The following is a 22852-nucleotide window of genomic DNA, read 5'->3' as shown; positions in this document are numbered from 1 at the left end:
TTAGGGCCAGGTTATTCCCCTAAATGGGAGCTGGTGTGAGAGGGCATAATAGGCAACCCTTTGCCCAGCACCCTGTCACACACCTCCCTCCCTTCTCCAACCACCAGATTTGCACCTATGTATCCTCTCCTTTCTCTACTGGGGCGGCGGGTGGGGGGGGGACGACCCTACGGTGCAGTCTTTTCCCCCTCTTTTGAGTCAATCACAGGGTTTGCCGTGTGGAGTTCTTTCATCCCACAACCACAGAAACTACATTGTGTGTGGGGTGGATGGCCCCACAGCTCCACCAAAACCCACAGGTCCTCATATCATTCAGAGCCTCCTGGGTGTTCCCTTGTTCTCTCCCCCACTCCTTTCTGTCAGGGGTTCAGGGTTAGTCCCAACCCTCTCCCAGACACTCAGGGCTTCTGGTCCCCCAAGCTCGTCCAACGGGGCCTGGGTCTCTGGGAGGGGGGTCCGCTAATAAAGGCCTCCATTGGGCCTTGCTCTCCAGTCAAGGACCTGGGGGTGAATGTCTCACCCATAACTTCCTTCTCAGGCTCTGTTGGCTAGGGGTTTTCTGCCTGCATCCTCAGGGAACCTCCCTTTTTTTGTTTTTTCTTTTCTTGGGCTTTCTCCCTCTGCCCACATTCCCTCCTGGGAAGCGGTCTCAGTCCGTACCCGCTAGCGCCAGATAAGGCGGTCCCTTTACTACCCCGACCCATTGCCACTTAAACCTGCCCTGAACCTCAAGGGGCACCTGGGCCATAAGGTTTTGCCTCCTATCCCTGTGGATGCATTCTATGTCCATCTTCACATTTGAAATCCACCAGTGCGGCTGCACCAGCTTCCTTTGTACCAGAGAGCAGGCTGAGGCAAAGTCCACTAGGCCTCACTGGGGTTTCCTCCCCACCATTACTGGAATGGTGGACAGCTTCTGCCCCTGCCCAACCACAAAACTTTGCCCACCTACAATCCATGGGTCGGCAGTCCCCCTTCTTGTGTCCCAATCATCCGCACTGCCAGCAGACAACTGATCTGGACCCTGTGAGAGCCCCTAGTGTGTCCTCCCGTTTGTTCTCTGGGGCCTTCCTGGGCGGAGGTTCTCTGGGCCTTCTCCGAGTCTCCACTTCCTTGCTTGGCTGTCCGCCTCCGCATACTCCTCCGTAAGCTTTACAGCCGGCTCAACTATATTTGGTTGGTGTCTCCGCACCCACACCTTTATTTTGTCTGGAAGGCCCTATAAAAACTGCTCTAGGATGAGCACCTCCATAATATCCCTCACTGTCTGGGCGTCCAGCCTCAGCCAGCAGGTGGCCCAGTCCATTAACTTTTGCCCCATCCACCTCACCAACCGGAACTTCTGACGGTACTTCTCCAAGGACAGCCCTACCCAATCCAGGACGGCTGCCTTTACCGCTTCATAATTCCTGGCTTGCTCTTCACTTAGGGCTATGTAGGCTCTTGGGCTTTGCCGGCTAGGTAGGGAGCCAGTCGCAGGGCCCCAAGTTCCCCTGTCGTATCCAGCCCCCGCAGCTACCCACTCAAAGCTGCCTAGGAAAGCATCAGGGTCATCTGTCTGGTCCATTTTACATAGTCCTAAGCCCGGCACCTGAGTGCCATCCCCTCCTGTGGAACTCACCACTTTCTGCAGGAGCTACTGCTGGATGCCAGCCTGCTCCCAAATAAAGTCCTGCAGGCTCTTCTGCTGTTCTGCCTGCCAGGTGAGCAAGGCCTGTCTCTCCAGTGGTGGGCTTGCTGAAAACTCTGCATTGACTTTTGCACCTTCTCCTGCTGCTTGACCAGCCATTGCAGGGTCTCCTCCATCTCTGGGCTGCCAAACACTTGCTCTAGCACGGGATCTTGGACAAGCTCCCATGTGTAGCAGAGTCCCCCTTGGCTCCTGCCTCTGCTAGGTCCACAAAGTCACTCTGAGACCCTGGGGTTAGTAACCACTGGTGCACAGGCTTGTTCCCACCATTGTTTCACTGTGTACAGTTGCCCCTTCACCGTCTGCAGGAGGGAGGGAAGAGCTAATTCCCTGCTTCCACTCCCTATCTTTTCCCTTTCTTCCATCCCCTGAGGCTTTTATATAGCTCCAGACTAATTAGGCAAAAACTGTCTCTGTTCCCCCAGTTAGGACCAGGTTATCTCCAGCTAGCTCTAATTTATTCCCCTAAATGGGAGCTGGTGTTTACAGGGCTGAATCAGCAACCCTTTGCCCATCATCCTGCCACACTGCTGCCTATTAATTTCATTATGTGATGCCTATTTTGTGTGTTATGTGCAGGGGCAAACAACACATTCATTTTCTCCACACCATTCATGATTTTATAGACCTCTATCATATCTCCCCTCAGCCATCTCCTTTCCAAGCTTTTTAATCTCTCCTTCTATAGAAACTGTTGTATATCCCTAATCATTTTTGTTGCCATTTGCTACATTTTCAATTCTAATATATATTTTTAGATGGGACAACCAGAACTGCACACAGTATTCAAGGTGTGGGTGTACCAGATTTATTTAGTGGCATTATGATATTTATTGTCATTTTCTATACCTTTCTGAATGCTTCCTAACATTAGCTTTTTTGACTGCTGCTGCACATTGAGAAGATGTTTTCAGAGAACTATCCACAGTGATTCCAAAATCACTTTCTTGAGTGTTAACAGCTAACTAAGACCAAATCATTGTGATGTATAGTTGGCATTATGTTTTCCAATGTGCATTACTTTGCACTTATCAACACTGAAATTCATCTGCCAATTTCTTGCCCACACATCCAGTTTTGTGAAATCCCCTTGTCACTCTTCATTGTCAGGTTTGGGCTTAACTATTTTAAGTAATTTTGTATCATCTACCAACTTAGCCACCTCACTGCTTATCCCTTTTTCCAGATCATTTATGCATATGTTCAACAGCACAGATTCCCATACAGATCCTTGAGGGACCTTGTTATTTACTTCTCTCCATTATGAAAACTGATCATTATTTCTACCCTTTGTTTCCTATCTTTTAACCAGTTACTGATCCATGAGAGGACCTTCCCTCATCCCATGACTGCTTACTTTGCTTAAGAGCCTTTGGTGAGGGACCTTGTCAAAGGCTTTCTGAAATTTAAAGAGAACTATATCCACTACTAGATCACCCTGGACCACACGCTTGTTGACCCCCTCAAAGGATTCTAATAAATAGGTGAAACACAATTTCTCTTTAAAAAAGCCATGTTGACTCTTCTCCAACAAACTGTGTTCATCTAGGTGTCTGATAATTCTGTTCTTGACTATAGTTTCAATCTATTTGCCTGATACTATAATTTCCAGGATCGCCTCTGGAGCCTTTTTTTAAAAAAAATGGCTTCACATTAGTTGTCCACCAGTCATCTGAGGCTGATTTAAGCGATAGGTTACATATCACAGTCAAAAGTTCTACAAATTTCATATATGAGTTCTTTTAAAATTCTTGGATGTATACTATCTGGTCCTGGAGATTTATTACTGTTAAATTTATCAGTTTGTTCCAAATCTTCATATTGAGACCTCAGAGTGGGACAGTTCCTCAGATTTGTTACCAAAAAAGAATGGCTCAGGTGTGGAAATCTCCCTCACATCCTCTGCAGCGAAGACCAATGCAAATAATTCATTTAGCTTCTCTGCAATGGCTTGGCCTTCCTTAAGTGCTCCTTCCGCACCTGAATCATCCAGGGCCCCCCTGATTTTTTGGCAAACTTCGTGTTTTTGATGTACTACCAAAAATTATCGCTGTTCATTTCTGTCTTTTGCTAGTTGCTCTTCAAATTCTTTTTTGGGCCTGCCTAATTATACTTTTACACTTGGCTTGTCAGAGTGAATGCTCCTTTCTATTTTCCTTAGTAGGATTTGGCTTCCAATTTTTAAACGATTTATTTTTTGTCTCTAACCATCCCTTTTACTGTATTGTTTAGCCATGGCAGTATTTTTTGGTCTTTTTTTTTTTTTTTTGGTAAATTTGGTGTATACATATAGTTTTCTCTATTGTGGTGGTTTTAAAAAATTTTCCATGCAGCTTGCAGGCATTTCCCTTTTGTGACTGTTCCTTTTTTGTTTAATTAGCTTCCTCATATTTGTTTAGTTTCCCTTTTTGAAGTTAAATGCTACTGTGGTGGTTTCTTTGGTATATTCCCCCCACCCCCGCACCCCAGACGTTAACTTTAATTACATTATGGTTGCTGTTATTGAGAAGTTCAGCTAGATTCACCTCTTGAACCAGATCCTGTGCTACACTTAGGAGTAAATTAAGAATTGCCTCTCCTCTTGTGGGTTCTAGGACTAGCTACTCTAAGAAGCAGTCATTAACAGTGTCGAGAAATTTTATCTCTGCATCCCATCATGAAGTGACATGTTCCTATTTGATATGGGGATAGTTAAAATCCCCTATTATCATCATTTTTTCCGCCTTTGTTGGTTATCTAATTTCCCTAAGCATTTAACAGTCACCTCCCTGGTCCGGTGGTCAATAATATATTCCTAATGCTATACTATTATTCAAGCATAGAATTTCTATCCATAGAGATTCTATGGTACTGTTTGTTTTTTACCATATAGGACTATTATTTCTTTCAGTGTCACTTCTCCATGATTGTGACCTATTCAGTGTCTGATTATCATTGTTCCACCAAGTTTTTGTTATGTCTATTATATCTATATGCTCATTTAACACCAGCCACTCAAGTTTACTCATCTTAGTATTTAGACTTCTAGCATTTGTATACAAATACTTATAGAATTTGTCAATATTTAGTTGTCTGCCTTCATGTGTTGTAATTGAATGGGATTCTTTTTTGACTGTTTCTTCAGTTCCTACCCGTACTTTATCAACTTCTAGCCTCTCCTTTTTACTAGGATATAGAGTATCCCTGTTAAAAAAAATCCTCCCCTAAAGAATGTCTCTCCAAACCATGTGCTCCTCTGTACCTGTCAGCTTTCTCCCAGCCCTTAGTTTAAAAAGTCCTCTATGATATTTTTAATGTCACCCACAAGCAATCTGATTCTGTTTTGGTTTTGGTGGAGCCCATCCTTACTGTATAGGCTCCTCCTTTCCCAAAAGGTTCCCCAGTTCCTAATAAACCTAACTCCCTCCTCCACTCACCATCATGTATCCATATATTGAGACCTTGCAGTTTTGCCTGTTTAACTGGCCCTGGGCATAGAACTGGAGGCCTTTTAGAGAATGCCACCATGAAGGTCCTGGACTTGAACCTCAGACCTAGCAGGCTAAATTGGCCTACAGGATCTCTCTCCTACCTTTCCCTATATTATTGGTACCTACATGGACCATGACCACCCCAGCACCACACATTAGTCTGTGTACCTGTCTGCAGAGATCTTCAACCTTCGTATCCAGCAGGCAATGTACCGTGTGGTTCTCCCAGTCATCACAAACACAACTATCTATACTTCTAATAATCAATTAATTAATATTAATATTACTTGTCTCTTCCTAACAGGGGTCCCCTCGCCTGGAAATGTATTCTCTGAACAAGAGGATAGCATGAAGTCATCTGGAAAGAGGGTCCCAACTATAGGTTCATTTCCCTTTGCTTTAGGTTGATCTTCTCTGAGACTTTTATCCTCCTCAGCAACACAGAGGATGATAACCAAACATGTATTTCACATGTAGGCCCAGATCCACAAATGTTCTTAGGAACATTTGCTCCAGACATAGTCACTGAAGATCCAGATTTAGGCACTTAAGACCCAGTTTTGGCTCCACTGAGATTCACAATACTTTCTAAACTCACTCGACACCTAAGGGTAAATGTTGCTTCTTCACCTAAGTTTCTGCTTCTGGGCACGTACATTTCTGCCTCAGTTTACGTGCCTATCTCCCACTTAAGCTCCAGAGCCATCCATGACCTCAGGGAAGATAAGCATTCAGCTGCCTAAGTCATATGAAGAGGCAAGACTGTGATATGCACACTCAGAGGCTGCCTAAAAGATCAGGTCCCATTCGAAATCTGGTGGCAGCAGAAGAAGGTTGTGGTGCCCCCCTTATAACTTTTAGCCCAGTGATTAGAGCAATCACCTGGGATATGGGAGACCCACATTCAATTCATAATTGTGTGTACAGTGTATATTTAATACACATAGCCACACATTTTAGCACGTAACTAGAGTAACAGGCCAGGTGCTGAGATGATACCCTGGGGAGAAGGGGAGCAAAATCCTCCTACCACAGGTCCCAGAGGTTCCGTCATCTCAGTGGTGGAAGTATCCTACAAAGGACACTTATGCAATAAGTGATCTCTTATGAAAGCAGCAGAGGATCTGTACTATGCTGGATCCAATTCACTACTCTTCCTGCACAGTTCCATTGGAGGAAGGAAAGACATCCTGAATTCCTCCTCTTCATTCCACCACCTGCTCACAGCAGAACCACATCGGAAACGGAGACTGAATTTGACCCTTAATCTGGGGAAAACATCCATAATATTTGCTTGTTTCCATCAAGGCCAACCTAATAAATTTACCAGCTATAAACTGGATGGGGATCTGAATTGTTTATGAAAAATGTTGTAACAATTTTTAAAGCTCCAGTTTTATTATAGAATCTGAAATGTGCAATGTTGAAATAGTTTATCCAAGAAACCATTTTAAAAGTTATTAGATACTTTTTCACCTCCAGATTCTCTATTAACCTATACTCCAGTGACAACAGAAGGTAACAGTAAATAATCTATGTGCCTTTTCTATTCTCCTTTATATTTTTGACAGGACTATTATGTGGTTATTTTGTGTCCTACTGAGATGGATGCTCAAGTGAGAAGGGTGTTGCAAATTCCAATGTGGTCTCAAAGAGTTATCTATCTGCAAGGCTCAGCACTGAAAGATCAGGACCTGTTGAGAGCTAAGTAGGCAAAAACTAATATATTTTTCATTTATTTGTTTCAACCCATACTTTGAAATAAGGTTTACAAACAACATGAGACAGATTAGAAAAGAAGTTTGAGCATTTTAGAAGGGTAACATGAGTAAATCTTTGGCATAATTCAGCTTTGTTCCTAACTTTTTTTTTAAGCCATTTCTTAATCTAACTCTACTTTACTGGACCAAGCTTTTCGTCACTTGTCTCTTCTGTCTCAATTTTAAAAGCAGCATTAAAACAATTCAGAAATAAATCAAATAATTGCTTTTCATGACAAAATGGCTTACCAGTTGATGCACTGACTTGTGGCTGGGTGTGCTCTCTCCATAGTCTTGCCAACCAGCTGTCCAGGTCCACTGGCTGTCCTCTTCATCTTGGGCTTGACCTTCTAGCCAGGACACATTTAGTCTCACTCCTTTGGGGAAAAAACAGAGTTTAACTCAGTAGTTCCTTGCCCTTGCATCAGTGGCCCAGGTCCAGGCCCAATAATGCTTCTAGCCCCTGGTGTCTGGTATCTGTGAGGCTTTAGGAGAATTCAGTCCCTCTCCCTACTTAGAGTTTCAGCCTAGGGACACTGAAGCATGTAGTTAAGTTTTATATCATCAGAACTCTTGCTTCTTCCCTGGACTACTTCCTCAGTCAGCCCACCATCTCCTCAAGGGACTTACATTCTTAGCAGAGATCTACTGTGGGATCAAGCCCCTGATCCCAGTTCCTAACATGACAAAGGAAATAAAGCTAAACTAATAGAAATAAAGAGCAGCACAATACCTCAAGAGTCCTTTAACCACCTGTACTACTGCTCCATCTTGACAGGAAACCTAAAGCAGCTTGGCCCTTGACTGGGCTCCTGTTTGGGAGCTGAAAATGAAAAGTCTGTCCATCTTCTTGGGATGGAGCCCTCTGGTCTGGGCTTCTCCCTTTAAGCCTCCTCCTCGAGCCTGACATAGTTTACAGTTGTGGCAAGGCAGGGCTGCCTGAGCCTATATCTGCTTTTTAACCACTTTTTGTCTTGTGGTGTTTGTATACCCTATCATACTTTAAGATACAACACTGGATACTGGAAAGCTGATAAGTGGTTTTAGAATTCGCGTGGTATCTGGACCAACTGAAGTAAAAAGAAAGAAAACAAAAGCAAATATTCCCCTTCACATCTTGCACCCATTCTCATTTTAACCTCATTCAACGCAATCCCCACACTGTAAGAAACTTGCTTTACCTGGTTGTGACAGAGTGCTGGGCAACAGCAGCTGAACCAGCACTCTGATCACTTTATCACCAGTTAGTTGCAGAGGAGTAAACCTGACTATGATGATTGATCCTAACTGATAGATTGAGGATGATCTGGAGAGAGCTACAAGGCTAATAAATCCATTAGCCTGGAAAGTAGAAAAGTCATAGGAAAGAAGTGACACAGGGGAGAGATGGCAAGAGAAGTCCCAAGAGCAACTTTTGAGGGAGAGATCTCTTTCCTCTCCTGTCCTTGGTGTAAGAAGCTGCTATTATACGTAAGTTGCTGCACAATGATGTCAAGGTGCCAGGGGAACATTTTAAATAAACCACATGTGGTATTTACAAGCAGAGAGTCTCCAAGTAGTCTGTATGTTCAGAGGAAGATAGAAGTGGAAGGTGTGCCCTTTTACATGAATCTGCTATGCCTCCATGCCCTCCTCCTTCAACACCTTCATTACAACAAGCTTCTATAGCAAGATCTGTACACCTATTTTTCCCATCCAGGAAATCCGAGAGTGAGAAAGGAGTTGGCAGATGTGATTGCAGAGCCATTGGCAATCGTGGGAAGTCCCCGACGACTGGAAAAAGGCTAATGTAGTGCCCATCTTTAAGAAAGGGAAGAAGGAGGATCCTGGGAACTACAGGCCAGTCAGCCTCACCTCAGTCCCCAGAAAAATCATGGAGTAGGTCCTCAAGGAATCAATTCTTAAGCACTTAGACGAGAGGAAAGTGATCAGGAACAGTCAGCATGGATTCACCAAGGGCAAGTCATGCCTGACTAATCTAATTGCTTTCTATGACAAGATAACTGGCTCTGTGGATGAGAGGAAAGCAGTGGGCATGTTGTTCCTTGACTTTAGCAAAGCTTTTGACATGGTCTCCCACAGTATTCTTGCCAGCAAGTTAAAGAAGTATGGGCTGGATGAATGGACTATAAGGTGGATAGAAAGTTGGCTAGATTGTTGCGCTCAATGGGTCATGATTAATGGCTCCATGTCTAGTTGGCAGCCGGTATCAAGTGGAGTGCCCCAAGGGTCAGTCCTGGGGCTGGTTTTGTTCAATATCTTCATTAATGATCTGGAGGATGGTGTGGATTGCACCCTCAGCAAGTTTGCAGATGACACTAAACTGGGAGGAGAAGTAGATACGCTGGAGGGTAGGGATAGGATACAGAGGGCCCTAGACAAATTAGAGGATTGGGCCAAAAGAAATCTGATGAGGTTCAACAAGGACAAGTGCAGAGTCCTGCACTTAGGACGGACGAATCCCATGCACCGCTACAGACTAGGGACCGAATGGCTCGGCAGCAGTTCTGCAGAAAAGGACCTAGGGGTTACAGTGGATGAGAAGCTGGATATGAGTCAACAGTGTGCCCTTGTTGCCAAGAAGGCCAATGGCATTTTGGGATGTATATATAGGGGCATTGCTAGCAGACCAAGAGATGTGATCGTTCCCCTCTATTTGACATTGATGAGGCCTCATCTGGAGTACTGTGTCCAGTTTTGGGCCCCACACTACAAGAAGGATGTGGAAAAATTGGAAAGAGTCCAGCGAAGGGCAACAAAAATGATTAGGGGACTGGAATACATGACTTATGAGGAGAGGCTGAGGGAACTGGGATTGTTTAGTCTGCGGAAGAGAAGAATGAGGGGGGATTTGATAGCTGTTTTCAACTACCTGAAAGGGGGTTCCAAAGAGGATAGATCTAGACTGTTCTCAGTGGTAGCTGATGACAGAACGAGGAGTAATGGTCTCAAGTTGCAGTGGGGGAGGTTTAGGTTGGATATTAGGAAAAACTTTTTGACTAGGAGGGTGGTGAAACACTGGAATGCGTTACCTAGGGAGGTGGTGGAATCTCCTTCCTTAGAAGTTTTTAAGGTCAGGCTTGACAAAGCCCTGGCTGGGATGATTTAGTTGGGGATTGGTCCTGCTTTGAGCAGGGGGTTGGACTAGATGACCTCCTGAGGTCCCTTCCAACCCTGATATTCTATGATTCTATGATTCTTTAGTGGGATTTAGTTAGCATTTGTTCTACATCTTAGGAGGTGAAAAAGAATCAAAATGCTGTTCTCTGAGCATAATCATATGCATTTAGCCTATAATAACCTGAAGTTAGTCAACTGGAGACTTGTACTTTTTTCTGCAGAACATGTAATTGAATGTGCCCAAAGATTTTTTTTAACATGTCCTAAGGGAAGCAGCATGGTGGGAACTTAATAGAACATTTAGTATGAAATATAACCCAATAACTAAGAGGTTGCTATATTTCAGTGGTTTTTATGAAAAACAACATACTGAAAAATAACAGATGCTTGGTAAATTTCTGTAGTAAATAAAATATTAGGCAGTTTGGTTACTATTAATAAAAATAAAATCTGGTTGTCTCATCAAAATTTATATACATATTACAGAAAAAACTGTTAAAAGAAATTAAGGTTACAAAGTCAAGAACTCAAATGTTAGGGTAATTCTAAAATTAAGGTTGCCTTTTCAACCATAATCCAGTCTCCTCCTGCATATTCAAGATGATACAGTCTTTAATTACATGATTACATAGCATTATTTCCACAGGACACCTGTTTCATTCAGTGCACAGAATGGACAGTGGTCAATTATGAGCAATTATTCCATATTTTGTTGTATGTGTGCCCCCATGTCTTATCTATTGAAAATTCAAACCCTGTCCTTAAAACCAAATTATTTATTTCCTCATGAGCTTTTCTATGGTGTTCATCACTATATTATGTGAGTGCTTCACAAACATTAATCTATCTTCACAAAATGCATGTCATGTGAGGGGCTGGTAGTATCTTAATTGTACAAGTGGGGAGCTGAGGAAGAAAGAGATTAAGGTCAAAAGTAGTCACTAATTGTGGGTGCCCAATTTGAATTGCCTAGAATCTGATTTTTCAGAGTTCTTAGAATTATATAGCATTTTAAATATTCAAGCATGGCACCGTTACAGTTTTGAGTGCTCAGAACTTCTGCAAATCCAGACCCAGGATCTCAAATTAGGCACCCAGAAAATCAAGAACACAGTGTGACCACCTTCCAAAATTTTGGTTAAAATGACTTGCGCAGAATCATATGGGAACTCTGTGCCACAGGCAGGTATCAAATCCAATTCTACAGGGCAGCATTTAACTGTCTTAACCATGAGACATTCCTTTTTTATTTTTTTGCAATTCCTTCTTTCATTCAGTACACAACTTCCAACTTCAGCAATGAAGCAGGAATCCTATAGACAGCCTCCTTCACTGCACAACCCTGATTCATCCCCAGAGCAAGTCGATCCTGTGCACTGAGGAAGGCAGGAGTCCTCTGGAAAAATAGCATATGATTATGTACTTTTACTGTACCATAATGCATAGGCACAGGAGGATGAACTAAGGTTCATTAAGGAATTAAGTTTGCATATTCGAAAATGGCATTGCATGTTCTGCCACCATGTTACTCGCATGGACAAAAATACCAAAGCACACCATGCTCTTAGACTGTCTATCAATGCACAAAGGGGTACAAAACCTAACCTTACCTGGGGTGCCCATGAAGCTGCCCCATAAATTCATGTATTCAAAGAAGTAAGCCAGATGTGGAAACTTCACTACATGATGCCTCATGCGACACCATCACCCATGGTAATTCTGGTTGGCACAACAGCCCTCAATAGACTATGTTTGAAGCCATTTTAATTCTGTCCTCTCCTAACTTTTGAGTGCTTGACTTTGCAACTTTAATAAAATGTTTTATTAACATTGGTGTGTGCGTGTGTGTAATTTCCTAGGTTTTTTAAAAAAGGCCACCTGAGGATTCAGAAATGTCATCATGTGCCATCATATTAACACACACACAGTTCATCAATGGGGTTGGCACCTTTAGATCCTCCCCACAGTCCTCTGCTGTTTGAGCTAATGGAGTAATTGATAGCAATAGTAAGTTGTCATCCTCTATATAGAGCAGCACTAGAGAGGGAAAGATACACACTTTGCCAGTGGGTTTCATAGATATTTGCTGACAGCAGAGAACTGGTGAGATTTAGTAATCTTGGATTCTATTACAGGCTCTGGAAGGGAATGCACTGGAAGTGGGCACCCAGCATGGAAAATTTCAGCCCAATGGCTAATGTTTTACAAAGTTGTAAGCAACTGAAAATGAGGTCTTGTAATGGAAAGTACGAGACAAAAATAATAATACACAATGCCACCAGTCCTGCCTGCAATTCTAAAAAACTCTGTATTCAACATGGAAATTCAACGTGTGACTGGCCTATGAAATCTAATACTTAGGTACCTTAGAAGTGAAACATCTTGAATACTATAGAAACCCTGCTCACAAACCACTCAATAGTTTTCACTGCTGTTCAGTTTCACAGCTGCCTTTTTTAAAATTCAAAAACATTCACTGAAATGTGATTTTACTCACCACAATGTTTGAGGAATTGCTGCATTAATGAGGTGCAAATACTTTGATTTATGCAACCTTTGCTATTCATAATTATCCTGTCTGCAAACTTTTATTGACCCCTGTATGGAGCAGAAACAATAACGTGACTTAAGTGACCAATCACATGCCAGGAATAGCCAAACTCAATTGTTTGCAAACAGTCAATAGGCTGAAAATTGTTAATTCAAATAATGCAGTCAGATATTAGATTATTTTCATACATTTGTCAGATTATTTGTTAATAACAAATAATTCAATTAGTTCTACACAGGACGTGATGAATATATGCACCTTGTCAGACAATCCTTTACTACAATGTGTCCAGGTTTCAATTAAAAAAAATATATATAAATGACATTTGTAGATGTCCTCTATCACATTTGGTGAAATTAGCTAATTTGCAAGGGGTCAGCACAAGGCCAACATTTAAATCTCCTGGCACTCCTATTTTGAGTAGGTAAATAGGATTTGAAGTGGGGCATAGGTTTTGTGCTAGCTCTAGGTTCGAGGCTGAATTTTGCCCATTGAGCAGCAGTCTTTAATGGACAGTAATCTTGTGTTAATCTAATTGTATATCTAATTGTGTTAATCTAATTGTATATCTAATTGTATTTCCTATTTAACATTTCATCATCAATAATGAGATATAAAATGTGATTATATTTTAAGATGCCCTAGAAAAAAAAATACCGTTATGTAACTGCATTGCAATGAGAAACAGAAAGATTCTAATACAATGCACTTCATTTGATATATTCTCACCCACATCATTATTCTTCTGAGGAATCACTATTTACCATCCCCAGAAATGTAACAAGTTTATCCAACTTGTACAGATATGTAAACGGACAATGTTTAGGAATGTTCCAAGATTTTAAATTCTGACTTTTGGGACCAGACCAACAAACACTTATGCATATATTTAACTTTGTGTATTTGAGTAATGCTATTGAAAGCATCCTATAATATCATATAATAAAATCCAGAAAAATGACAAGACTACTTGTGTTAATAAAATTGAAACACATGAATAAGTGCTTCTGGAACTGGGACCTTGCTTTGCATTGATATAATTAACATCAGCAAGGTTTGACTGGGTAAGATTTTTAAAATGGAACACATGCCAAATTCTTCTCTATTTCACTTGGTCAAGCCCATGGATATTAATGGGGATACACATGATATGAAGCAAAATTTGCCCTATAATTTAGTGTTTGAATCTGTATCAGTCATATACTCTACAATGGATTTTTTCATTAAATTTAAACAGTGATATATGATGTTTTAGCTTTGGTTTTAAAATAGATGTGTCTATGTACATTTAAGGGGAGTCTGATTTCAAATTGTACACTAAAAATACATTTTTGTTTTAATATGAGTCATATTGATCTCAAAATCAGAAATTTCTTCAAAAAGCAGTCAGGTGGAACATTTTTCCAAATTTCTAACCTCTCAATACCATATAGAGGATCAAGTCATGAGACTTGCGTTCAATTGGCCATCTTTGAAATTGATTCAGTGTGTGACCATATGCAAATCACTTAATCTCTCTCAGATTTCCCATCTTTAAAATGGAGATATTATTTCACCCCTCTTTAAAGTGCTATGAGATAAGTGGAGGAAATGCACTATAGAAGGACTAAGTATCAGTACAACATGAACTTTTCATACATTTTCTGGCAGTGCATATTATTATACCTAAGATAGGAAATTGAGTTATGTACAGAAAAGTACCCTGATGTATCTGAAGGTGTTTAGATTCATAGATATAGATATTAAGGTCAGAAGGGACGATTATGATCATCTAGTCTGACCTCCTGGACAACACAGGCCACAGAATCTCACCCACCCACCCACTCCTGCGAAAAACCTCTCACCTATGTCTGAGCTATTCAAGTCCTCAAATCCTGGTTTAAAGACTTCAAGGAGCAGAGAATCCTCCAGCAAGTGACCCGTGCCCCATGCTACAGAGGAAGGTGAAAAACCTCCAGGGCCTCTTCCAATCTGCCCTGGAGGAAAATTCCTTCCCGACCCCAAATATGGTGATAAGCTAAACCCTGAGCATGTGGGCAAGATTCAATAGCCAGATACCCAGGAAAGAATTTTCTGTAGTAACTCAGATCCCACCCCATCTAGCATCCCATCACAGGCCACTGGGCCTATTTACCATGAATAGTTAAAGGTCAATTAATTGCCAAAATCATGTTATCCTATCATACCATCTCCTCCATAAACTTATAGTCTAATCTTGAAGCCAGATATGTCTTTTGCCCCTACTGCTTCCCTTGGAAGGCTATTCCAAAACTTCACTCCTCTGATGGTTAGAAACCTTCGTCTAATTTCAAGTCTAAACTTCCCAATGACCAGTTTATATCCAATTGTTCTTGTGTCCACACTGGTACTGAGCTTAAATAATTCCTCTCCCACCCTAGTATTTATCCCTCTGATATATTTATAGAGAGCAATCATATCTTCCCTCAACCTTCTTTTGGTTAGGCTAAACAAGCCAAGCTCCTTGAGTCTCCTTTCATAAGACAGGTTTTCCATTCCTCGGATCATCCTAGTAGCCCTTCTCTGTACCTGTTTCATTTTGAATTCCTCCTTCTTAAACATGGGAGACCAGAACTGCACACAGCATTCCAGGTGAGGTCTCACCAGTGCCTTGTATAACGGTACTGAAACCTCCTTATCTCTTCTGGAAATACCTCCCCTGATGCATCCCAAGACCGCATTAGCTTTTTTCACAGCCATATCACATTGGCGGCTCTGTGATCTACCAATACTCCAAGGTCCTTCTCCTCCTCCGTTACTTCTAATTGATGTGTCCCCAGCTTATAACTAAAATTATTGTTATTAATCCCTAAATGCATAACCTTACACTTCTCACTATTAAATTTCATCCTATTACTATTACTCCAGTTTACAAAGTCATCCAAATCTTCCTGTATGATATCCCGGTCTCTCTAAATTGGCAATACGTCCCACCTTTGTATCAAAGCACACACCCACTTTTGGTGCCTAAGTCAGTAATAAAAAGATTAAATAAGACTGGTCCCAAAACTGATCCCTGGGGAACTCCACTGGTAACCTCCCTCCAGCCTGACAGTTCACCTTTCACTATGACATGCTGTAGTCTCCCTGTTAACCAATTCCTTATCCACCTTTCAATTTTCATATTGATCCCCATTTTTTCCAATTTAACTAATAATTCCCCATGTGGCACGGTATCAAACGCCTTACTGAAATCTAGGTAAATTAGATCCACTGCATTTCCTTTGTCTAAAAAATCTGTTACTTTCTCAAGGAAGGAGATCAGGTTGGTTTGGCAGATCTACCTTTTGTAAAACCATGTTGTATTTTGTCCCATTTACCATTGACCTCAATGTCCTTAACTACTTTCTCCTCCAAATTTTTTTCTAAGACCTTGCATACTACAGATGTCAAACTAACAGGCTTGTAGTTACCCGGATCACTTTTTTTTTCCTTTCTTAAAAATAGGAACTATGTTAGCAATTCTCCAGTCATACAGTACAACCCCTGAGTTTACAGATTCATTAAAAATTCTTGCTAATGGGCTTGCAATTTCATGTGCCAATTCCTTTAATATTCTTGGATGAAGATTATCTGGGCCACCCGATTTAGTCCCATTAAGCTGTTCGAGTTTCGCCTCTACCTGAGACATGGTAATATCTACCTCCATATCCTCATTTCCATTTGTCATGCTACCATTATCCCTAAGATCCTCATTAGCCTTATTAAAGACTGAGGCAAAGTATTTGTTTAGATACTGGGCTATGCCTAGATTATCCTTGACTTCTTTCTTTGTTTTCTTCTTATTTATATGGCTATAGAACCTTTCACTATTGGTTTTAATTCCCTTTGCAAGGTCCAACTCTACTTGGCTTTTAGCCTCTCTCACTTTATCCCTACATGTTCTGACCTTAATAAGGTAGCTTTCCTCGCTGATCCCTCCCATCTTCCACTCCCTGTATGCTTTCTGATTTTTCTTAATCACCTCTCTGAGATGCTTGCTCATCCAGCTTGGTCTACAACTCCTGCCTATGAGTTTTTTCCCCTTTCTTGGGATGCAGGCTTCCAATAGCTTCTGCAGCTTTGACTTAAAGTAATCCCAGGCCTCCTCTGCCTTTAGATCCATAACTTCTTCAGTCCAATTCACTTCCCTAACTAATTTCCTTAATTTTTGAAAGTCAGCCCTTTTGAAATCAAAAACCCTAGTTGCAGATTTATTTTTGTTAATCCTTCCGTTCAGTTTGAACTGAATTAGCTCATGATCACTTGAGCCAAGATTGTCCCCTACAACCATTTCTTCTATGAGGTCCTCACTACTCACCAAAACCAAATCTAAAATGGCATCCCCTCTAGTCGGTTCAGCAACTACTTGATGAAGGAATCCATCAGCTGTCACATCTAGGAAAATCTGAGCCCTATTATTATTACTAGCACTAGTCCTCCAGTCTATATCTGGGAAGTTAAAGTCTCCCATGATTACGCAGGTTTCCGAGTAGTAGCCATGTTAGTCTGTATCCGCAAAAAGAAAAGGAGGACTTGTGGCACCTTAGAGACTAACAAATCATGCAGTTTCCATTAGTATTTACTTCATTAAAAACATTAGAGGGCTCTATCCATGTCCAAATTAGATCCCAGCGGTCTATAGCACACCCCAAGCACTATCCCAGGGGAGGCTCTAGTAGTTTTCTTCCCTAGTGTAATTTTGCCCAGACGGACTCTGTCTTATCCATTTCATCGCTTCTCATTTCTTTACATTCTACCTCATCATTGATATACAATGCTACTCCACCACCTTTACCTTTATTTCTGTCTCTCCTAAACAGCACATACCCTTCAATACCCGTAGTCCTGTCATGACGACTATTCCGCCATGTGTCTGTTATCCCTGTAATATCTGGTTTCACTTCCTGCACCACTAGCTCTAGTTCCTCCATTTTGTTACCTAGGCTCCTCGCACTGGTGTACAAACATCTTAATTTTTGCTGTTTGGCCTCGCTCACATTCTGTACCCGATTAGGGATGGTCATTCTACAGCCAGTATAACCTATTAGACTGGTACGCACATTGCCCTTCCTCCTTATATCCATTCTCCTACCCACGGCTGTATCCTTTCTTACTTCGTTTTCTTCCCTCTCAATGCTAAAATCCGGCGTGGAGATTATCTGAACATCTCCCAACCATCTCCCCCAAATTCCTAGTTTAAAGCTCTCTTAATCAGTTGTGCCAGCCTCCATCTTAGAAGTCTGTTTCCTTCCCTACTCAGATGAAGTCCATCCCGAGAGAACTGTCGTCTGCTCATGAATGCCTCCCAGTGGCCATACATCCCAAAGCCCTCCTTATAGCACCACTGCCTAAGCCATCTGTTGATAGTCATAATCTTGTCACACCTTTGTTGCCCTTCTCTAGGAACAGGCAGAATCCCACTGAAGATCACCTGAGCCTCAATTTTCTTAAGCATCTTCCCCAGCCTAGCATAGTCTCCCTTAATACTTTCCAGCGAGAATCTAGCTGTATCATTTGTTCCCACATGAAGGATAATTAGAGGATTCTTTCCCGCTCCCTTTAGGATCCTTTTCAACCTCAGATCTACATCCTGTATCTTAGCACCTGGAAAACAGCATACCCTTCTATTCTCTGGATCAGCTGTGGTTACAGGCCTGTCTATTCTTCTCAGTAAAGAGTCCCCGATCACATAGGTTGGTTAAAGGGACATGAATTATTGTACTCTTAGAGTGAATACATTGGTTCCACATATCACCTTTTGTACTCATGATACCCCAAGGCATTTTACAAAGTACTGAGTTTAGGCCGAATACTTCAGCTTTTGCTGAGGCACAACTCCTCTTGGTATTAGTAAAAGGTGTACCACAAGACCAGAGCCATAGTTACTGAGAACGACTATGTGGCGAAACTCAGAAACAGCTGACATTCAGAAAATACATGAAAATAGCTGACTTAAAACTTTGGTTCAATATACTTCTAGGCATAAAGCTATCATTAACTGTTAGAAATACAAGTTCATAGCAAGAATTTATGCTGTAAGAATTGTGCACACTTGGATTGCTGTCACAGATGACATGGTGGCTTAAATAGAAATATATAACATTTGATAGTTTTTTGCTTTCTCCATTTGCTTTTAGGATGGATGATGCTGAGGCCTGTTTCATTCTGAGTAGCCGGTGCGAAGTGGACAGGCCAGCAGCGGTAAGTTCTTTAGAAATTCTTCTAAAAATCACGTGTATGCTGTTCACACTGTTATTACTATTATGAGCTCTGTGCAGAAGTAGGCGTCCACCCTTCTGGATCTGACAGAAAGATGCGGGGAACAGGGGGATGAGGGGCGCGCTTATTCTCGTAGGACCTTATTCTTTGTAAACTACTATTTGTATTATCATAGCAGACTGGAGCTCCAGTTAGGGAGCAGGACCTCGTTGTAATAGGTGTTGCACAAACATGAAACAAAAAGAATCCCCTGCCCCAAAGAGATTAGAGTCTAAGAAAACTAGGGATAAATGTTATAACTGTCCAATTTACACATACATCTTAGACATAAATGGTGAAATCCTGGCCACTTTAAAGTCAATTGCAATAGATTTCAATGGAGACAGGATTGCACTTGTTTATAACACAGAATTTAATAGTACATCTCACGTACAATTTTTTTGTAAATTACTGCTTCCTTAGTAAGAAAAGTTGTACAAACAAGAGGTAAGGTCAGATTTATACAAGAAAATTAGAGAGATTTAAAATCTTGGTATGTAAACATAAAACTCATTTTTCATGCAGTGCAAAATATATTGTTGTGATTTTTTTTATTTTGTGTCAGAGGGGTAATATAAAGTACAAAAATATGAAATATACTGATTCTTTATAATTATATAGGCAAAAAAATCAGTAAATATTCACAGGAGTAGCTTCTAGTCATGCAGAACATCTTATTGAAGTCAATGGGACTATTTGCAATGTTTGGGCTAGAAACACAATTCTAAGAGTTATATTAATCCAGTTAGGAAACAGACATATGGTGTTACTTATGCTTCCACTCAAAAATCAGGTGCCCACTGTGAACTGCTTCCAAACAGCTACAGACTAAGAATTATGTATAGAAATTATGTGATTAATTTTTAATAACTATTGAATTTGACAAAAAGTGGTCAATTCACAAATAAGAGAGGCTGGATTCTTTGAATAAATCATTCATTATTATTTGTCTGGTAACAACTGTTAATAATGGGAAGTACACATCCATAAAGGGAGACCACTGATAATTTAAACAGATCCAGATTCGCACAAATCTTTTGATAAAATTAAAAACATTTCCATAAGAGCTAGAGTGCACTGGAGTAGCGTTCTGCCCTGTTGCTTTGAAAGACCCACTGGAAAACTCCTCTAATAGAAGTAAGTTTTATGATCACATCTTACTTACTTCCCCCACACCTCCATCCCAAAGTACAATACAGTTAGCAGTCTTTGCTCAAGAGGGTCACAGGCTTCCCGCCACACACACACCTCCATCTCAAATTACAATACAGTTAGTCATTTTTGCTCAAAAGGGTCTCAGGCTGCAGAGGATGGTTTCCTTAGGTTTAAGCATTTGTGGAGTTAAATTAGGAATCTTACATATTACCAGAGGAAATCAAGACAGTTTTTGTAATTTGCTAGTGCACATGGTTATAATTTTCAGTAATTTCAATTAAACTTATATCTTCCCCACCTTTTTTTTTTAAATCCTTTTTATATAGACATGTATAAACAAAGAAACGTGCCTAGAGATGTAAAATCTAAGAATTTTAGCTGGACTTGACCCAGACTGTAATATTGTATAATCTACTTCTCAGGCTACTGATCTCATTCTAGGCAATAAAAAGTGGTGCTTAATTTTCCATCCTTCATGTTTAACACAGAAAATGTGAAGGTTCTGCATAAAGCTATACAGTATATTTAATAAATAAATAAGTCTATAATCCAATCATCATAACCATTATCTCAGCCTTCCAATCCCAGTTACTCCCCACCTTAAACATGCCTCTTTTCAGGCAGTGTTATCAGGGACAGAGCAGCAGCACCAGAGAAGGCAGGACAACGGAACCAATAAAGCTGTAGGTCAGAAGAAGAAAAGATGATCCCCTGGAGTGGAATATATGCTCCCTTAGCTGCAGATTTTAGTGGGCCAATTGTTCATTTGTATTAAGACACCTTAGACGGTGTTTGAATATGCCACAAAAGTTATGTTAATTCAAAGCAAATGAAAGAGCCAGACTCTCAGCTGGTGTAAATGGGCATGACTGAATTGACATCAGTGATAATGTGAGCATCTGGACCTAGGCGCCTACCAAGACATTCCCAAAACTGATATCATCATCTAACATTTGATACCTACCTCCAAAAAGGGCCTTGATAATAAGTTACAAAATCCTGAGAATACTGCAGCAAAAGGTACTGGAAGGACAATTAAATAGCATGCTTCAAGGAGAGCAGGCTCTCAGAATTTGCCATGCTGCAGTGACTGAGGTATTGTGGCATCTCCTGTTCTAAGTACAGGAAGAGGCTATCGTTACTACAAGTACTCGGGTAAATTCATACTTGTTGAATTGTTAATGGTTCCCTCTACTGATAGCAATCCAAAACATACTAGTAACCAAAACAACCTAAATTATTTAACCACCTGATCCAGAATAATAACTCTGCAAATAGAGGGTTTGATTCACCACTGCTTGTGCAGGAGATTGCAACTTGCACCTTTCTGCAATGGTAGGGGCAGCTACACTCAGGAGAGATTCACCTTGATGAAGGAAAAGCAGTTTTGGTGTTATCTTCCTCAAAGTTTCTACCAGGAAAGGACAGCTTTAAAGGATATTCAGAACTCCAAAGGAGGCTGTTTAGGGGAACATGCTGAATCAACACATCTACTGGGCATCTAGTCCTTCATCCATCCCAGCCAGCATTGGCCACTTTGGGGCTGCAGAGGCATGTTGGAGTGTTGGAACCCCTCCAAGCAGACTTTCTGCCACCGGGGACACTGTGCCCTGGGAAACATCAGTGCAACTGGTAACTTGTGAGGCTGAGTTCAACTAATCCAGCCTCACAAATGTTATTTGACGTAGGTAAGAAAAGTTATTCTTAATTGTTTCGGACGAGGAGACAATGAAGTAAAGCAACATGCTGAAGGCCCCAGAACAAGTTAGTGTCAGGGCTGCCCTACTACAGTCTCCATTTTGTGCTTACAGCACTAGCTATGCCACTTCCAGAAGAGAAAAGGAGTACTTGTGGCACCTTAGAGACTAACCAATTTATTTGAGCATGAGCTTTCGTGAGCTCACGAAAGCTCATGCTCAAATAAATTGGTTAGTCTCTAAGGTGCCACAAGTACTCCTTTTCTTTTTGCGAATACAGACTAACACGGCTGTTACTCTGAAACTTCCAGAAGAGATAGCTGACAACACTGATTTACAAATATATTCAGAGCAGCCAGCATTCAAAAATACAAATACTATTGAAGAAATGTTCCTGCTACCTTTTGCTATCTATGATCTGAATGCCTTGTTGGAATGTGGGCTGGGCCACTGTTAACACTGTGGCTAATGGCCATTGTAGTGTCTCCCTTCACACTGAGCACTGACAAAGGGGCATCAATTATGCTCTCCTGTCCTGTTACCTTGAATTTTTTACATATTACTATAAAGACTTTTTTTCCCTATAACCAGTGCCTAAGGGGAAGGGCCTTGTCGTGGCGGCACTGCTTATACCAACGCTTCCCCATTTTGGTGGTAGAGTACTCACTATGTGTATTGCTTAGTCCTACACTCAGATAGTTCTTCAGTAGAATTGCCCTGCTCTTGAGTTCAATTCCTGCCCTTAATCTGGGCTGTCCTACTCAGTAGCTATGACTCTCTCCCAACAGGAGTCTTGCCTTTATTCTTCCCGCTCCATCAGAAAGAGTTTTCTTGACCAATGCTCACTTATTGAGGGCAACATTTTTCTTCCATCGTAGACTGTGGGCCTGATTCTATACTGACCTGCAACTTTTGTAGATGTTTGTGACTGTGCAAATTGTCACCACCATTCTGATTTGGCAGCAGTTTTGCATGGGTGTAAATGTCTATATGAAGGGCATGGCCCGTAAAGTCTATCTCCCTTTTCTCCTCAAAAACACTAAGGTTTAGTTTTTCCACTCCTAATCCCTCCAGGCACACTTTTTTGCCCTTCTTACCTTTATGGAAACCAGACCAACATTGGTTGGAGGATGGACAAGAGGGAGGGTGAG

The 22852-nt window shown here is 41.2% G+C and overlaps 1 protein-coding gene across 5 annotated transcripts in view; it reads left to right on the top strand.

Moving 5' to 3' along the window:
• Positions 1–22852, top strand: part of KCNT2 (potassium sodium-activated channel subfamily T member 2) — a 286784-nt gene that overhangs the window by 146326 nt on the left and 117606 nt on the right. For all 5 annotated transcript variants that reach the window (XM_084637878.1, XM_084637876.1, XM_084637877.1 and 2 more), the window contains exons 12-13: positions 6732–6868; positions 18729–18792. In XM_084637878.1, the coding sequence (XP_084494004.1) occupies positions 6732–6868; positions 18729–18792 (201 nt within the window). The remainder of the gene's footprint in view (positions 1–6731; positions 6869–18728; positions 18793–22852) is intronic.

The sequence above is a fragment of the Lepidochelys olivacea genome (genome assembly GCF_965140295.1).
Source record: "Lepidochelys olivacea isolate rLepOli2 genome assembly, chromosome: 8".
Taxonomy (NCBI): Eukaryota; Metazoa; Chordata; order Testudines; family Cheloniidae; genus Lepidochelys; species Lepidochelys olivacea.
This window is presented reverse-complemented; position numbering and strand designations above follow the sequence as displayed.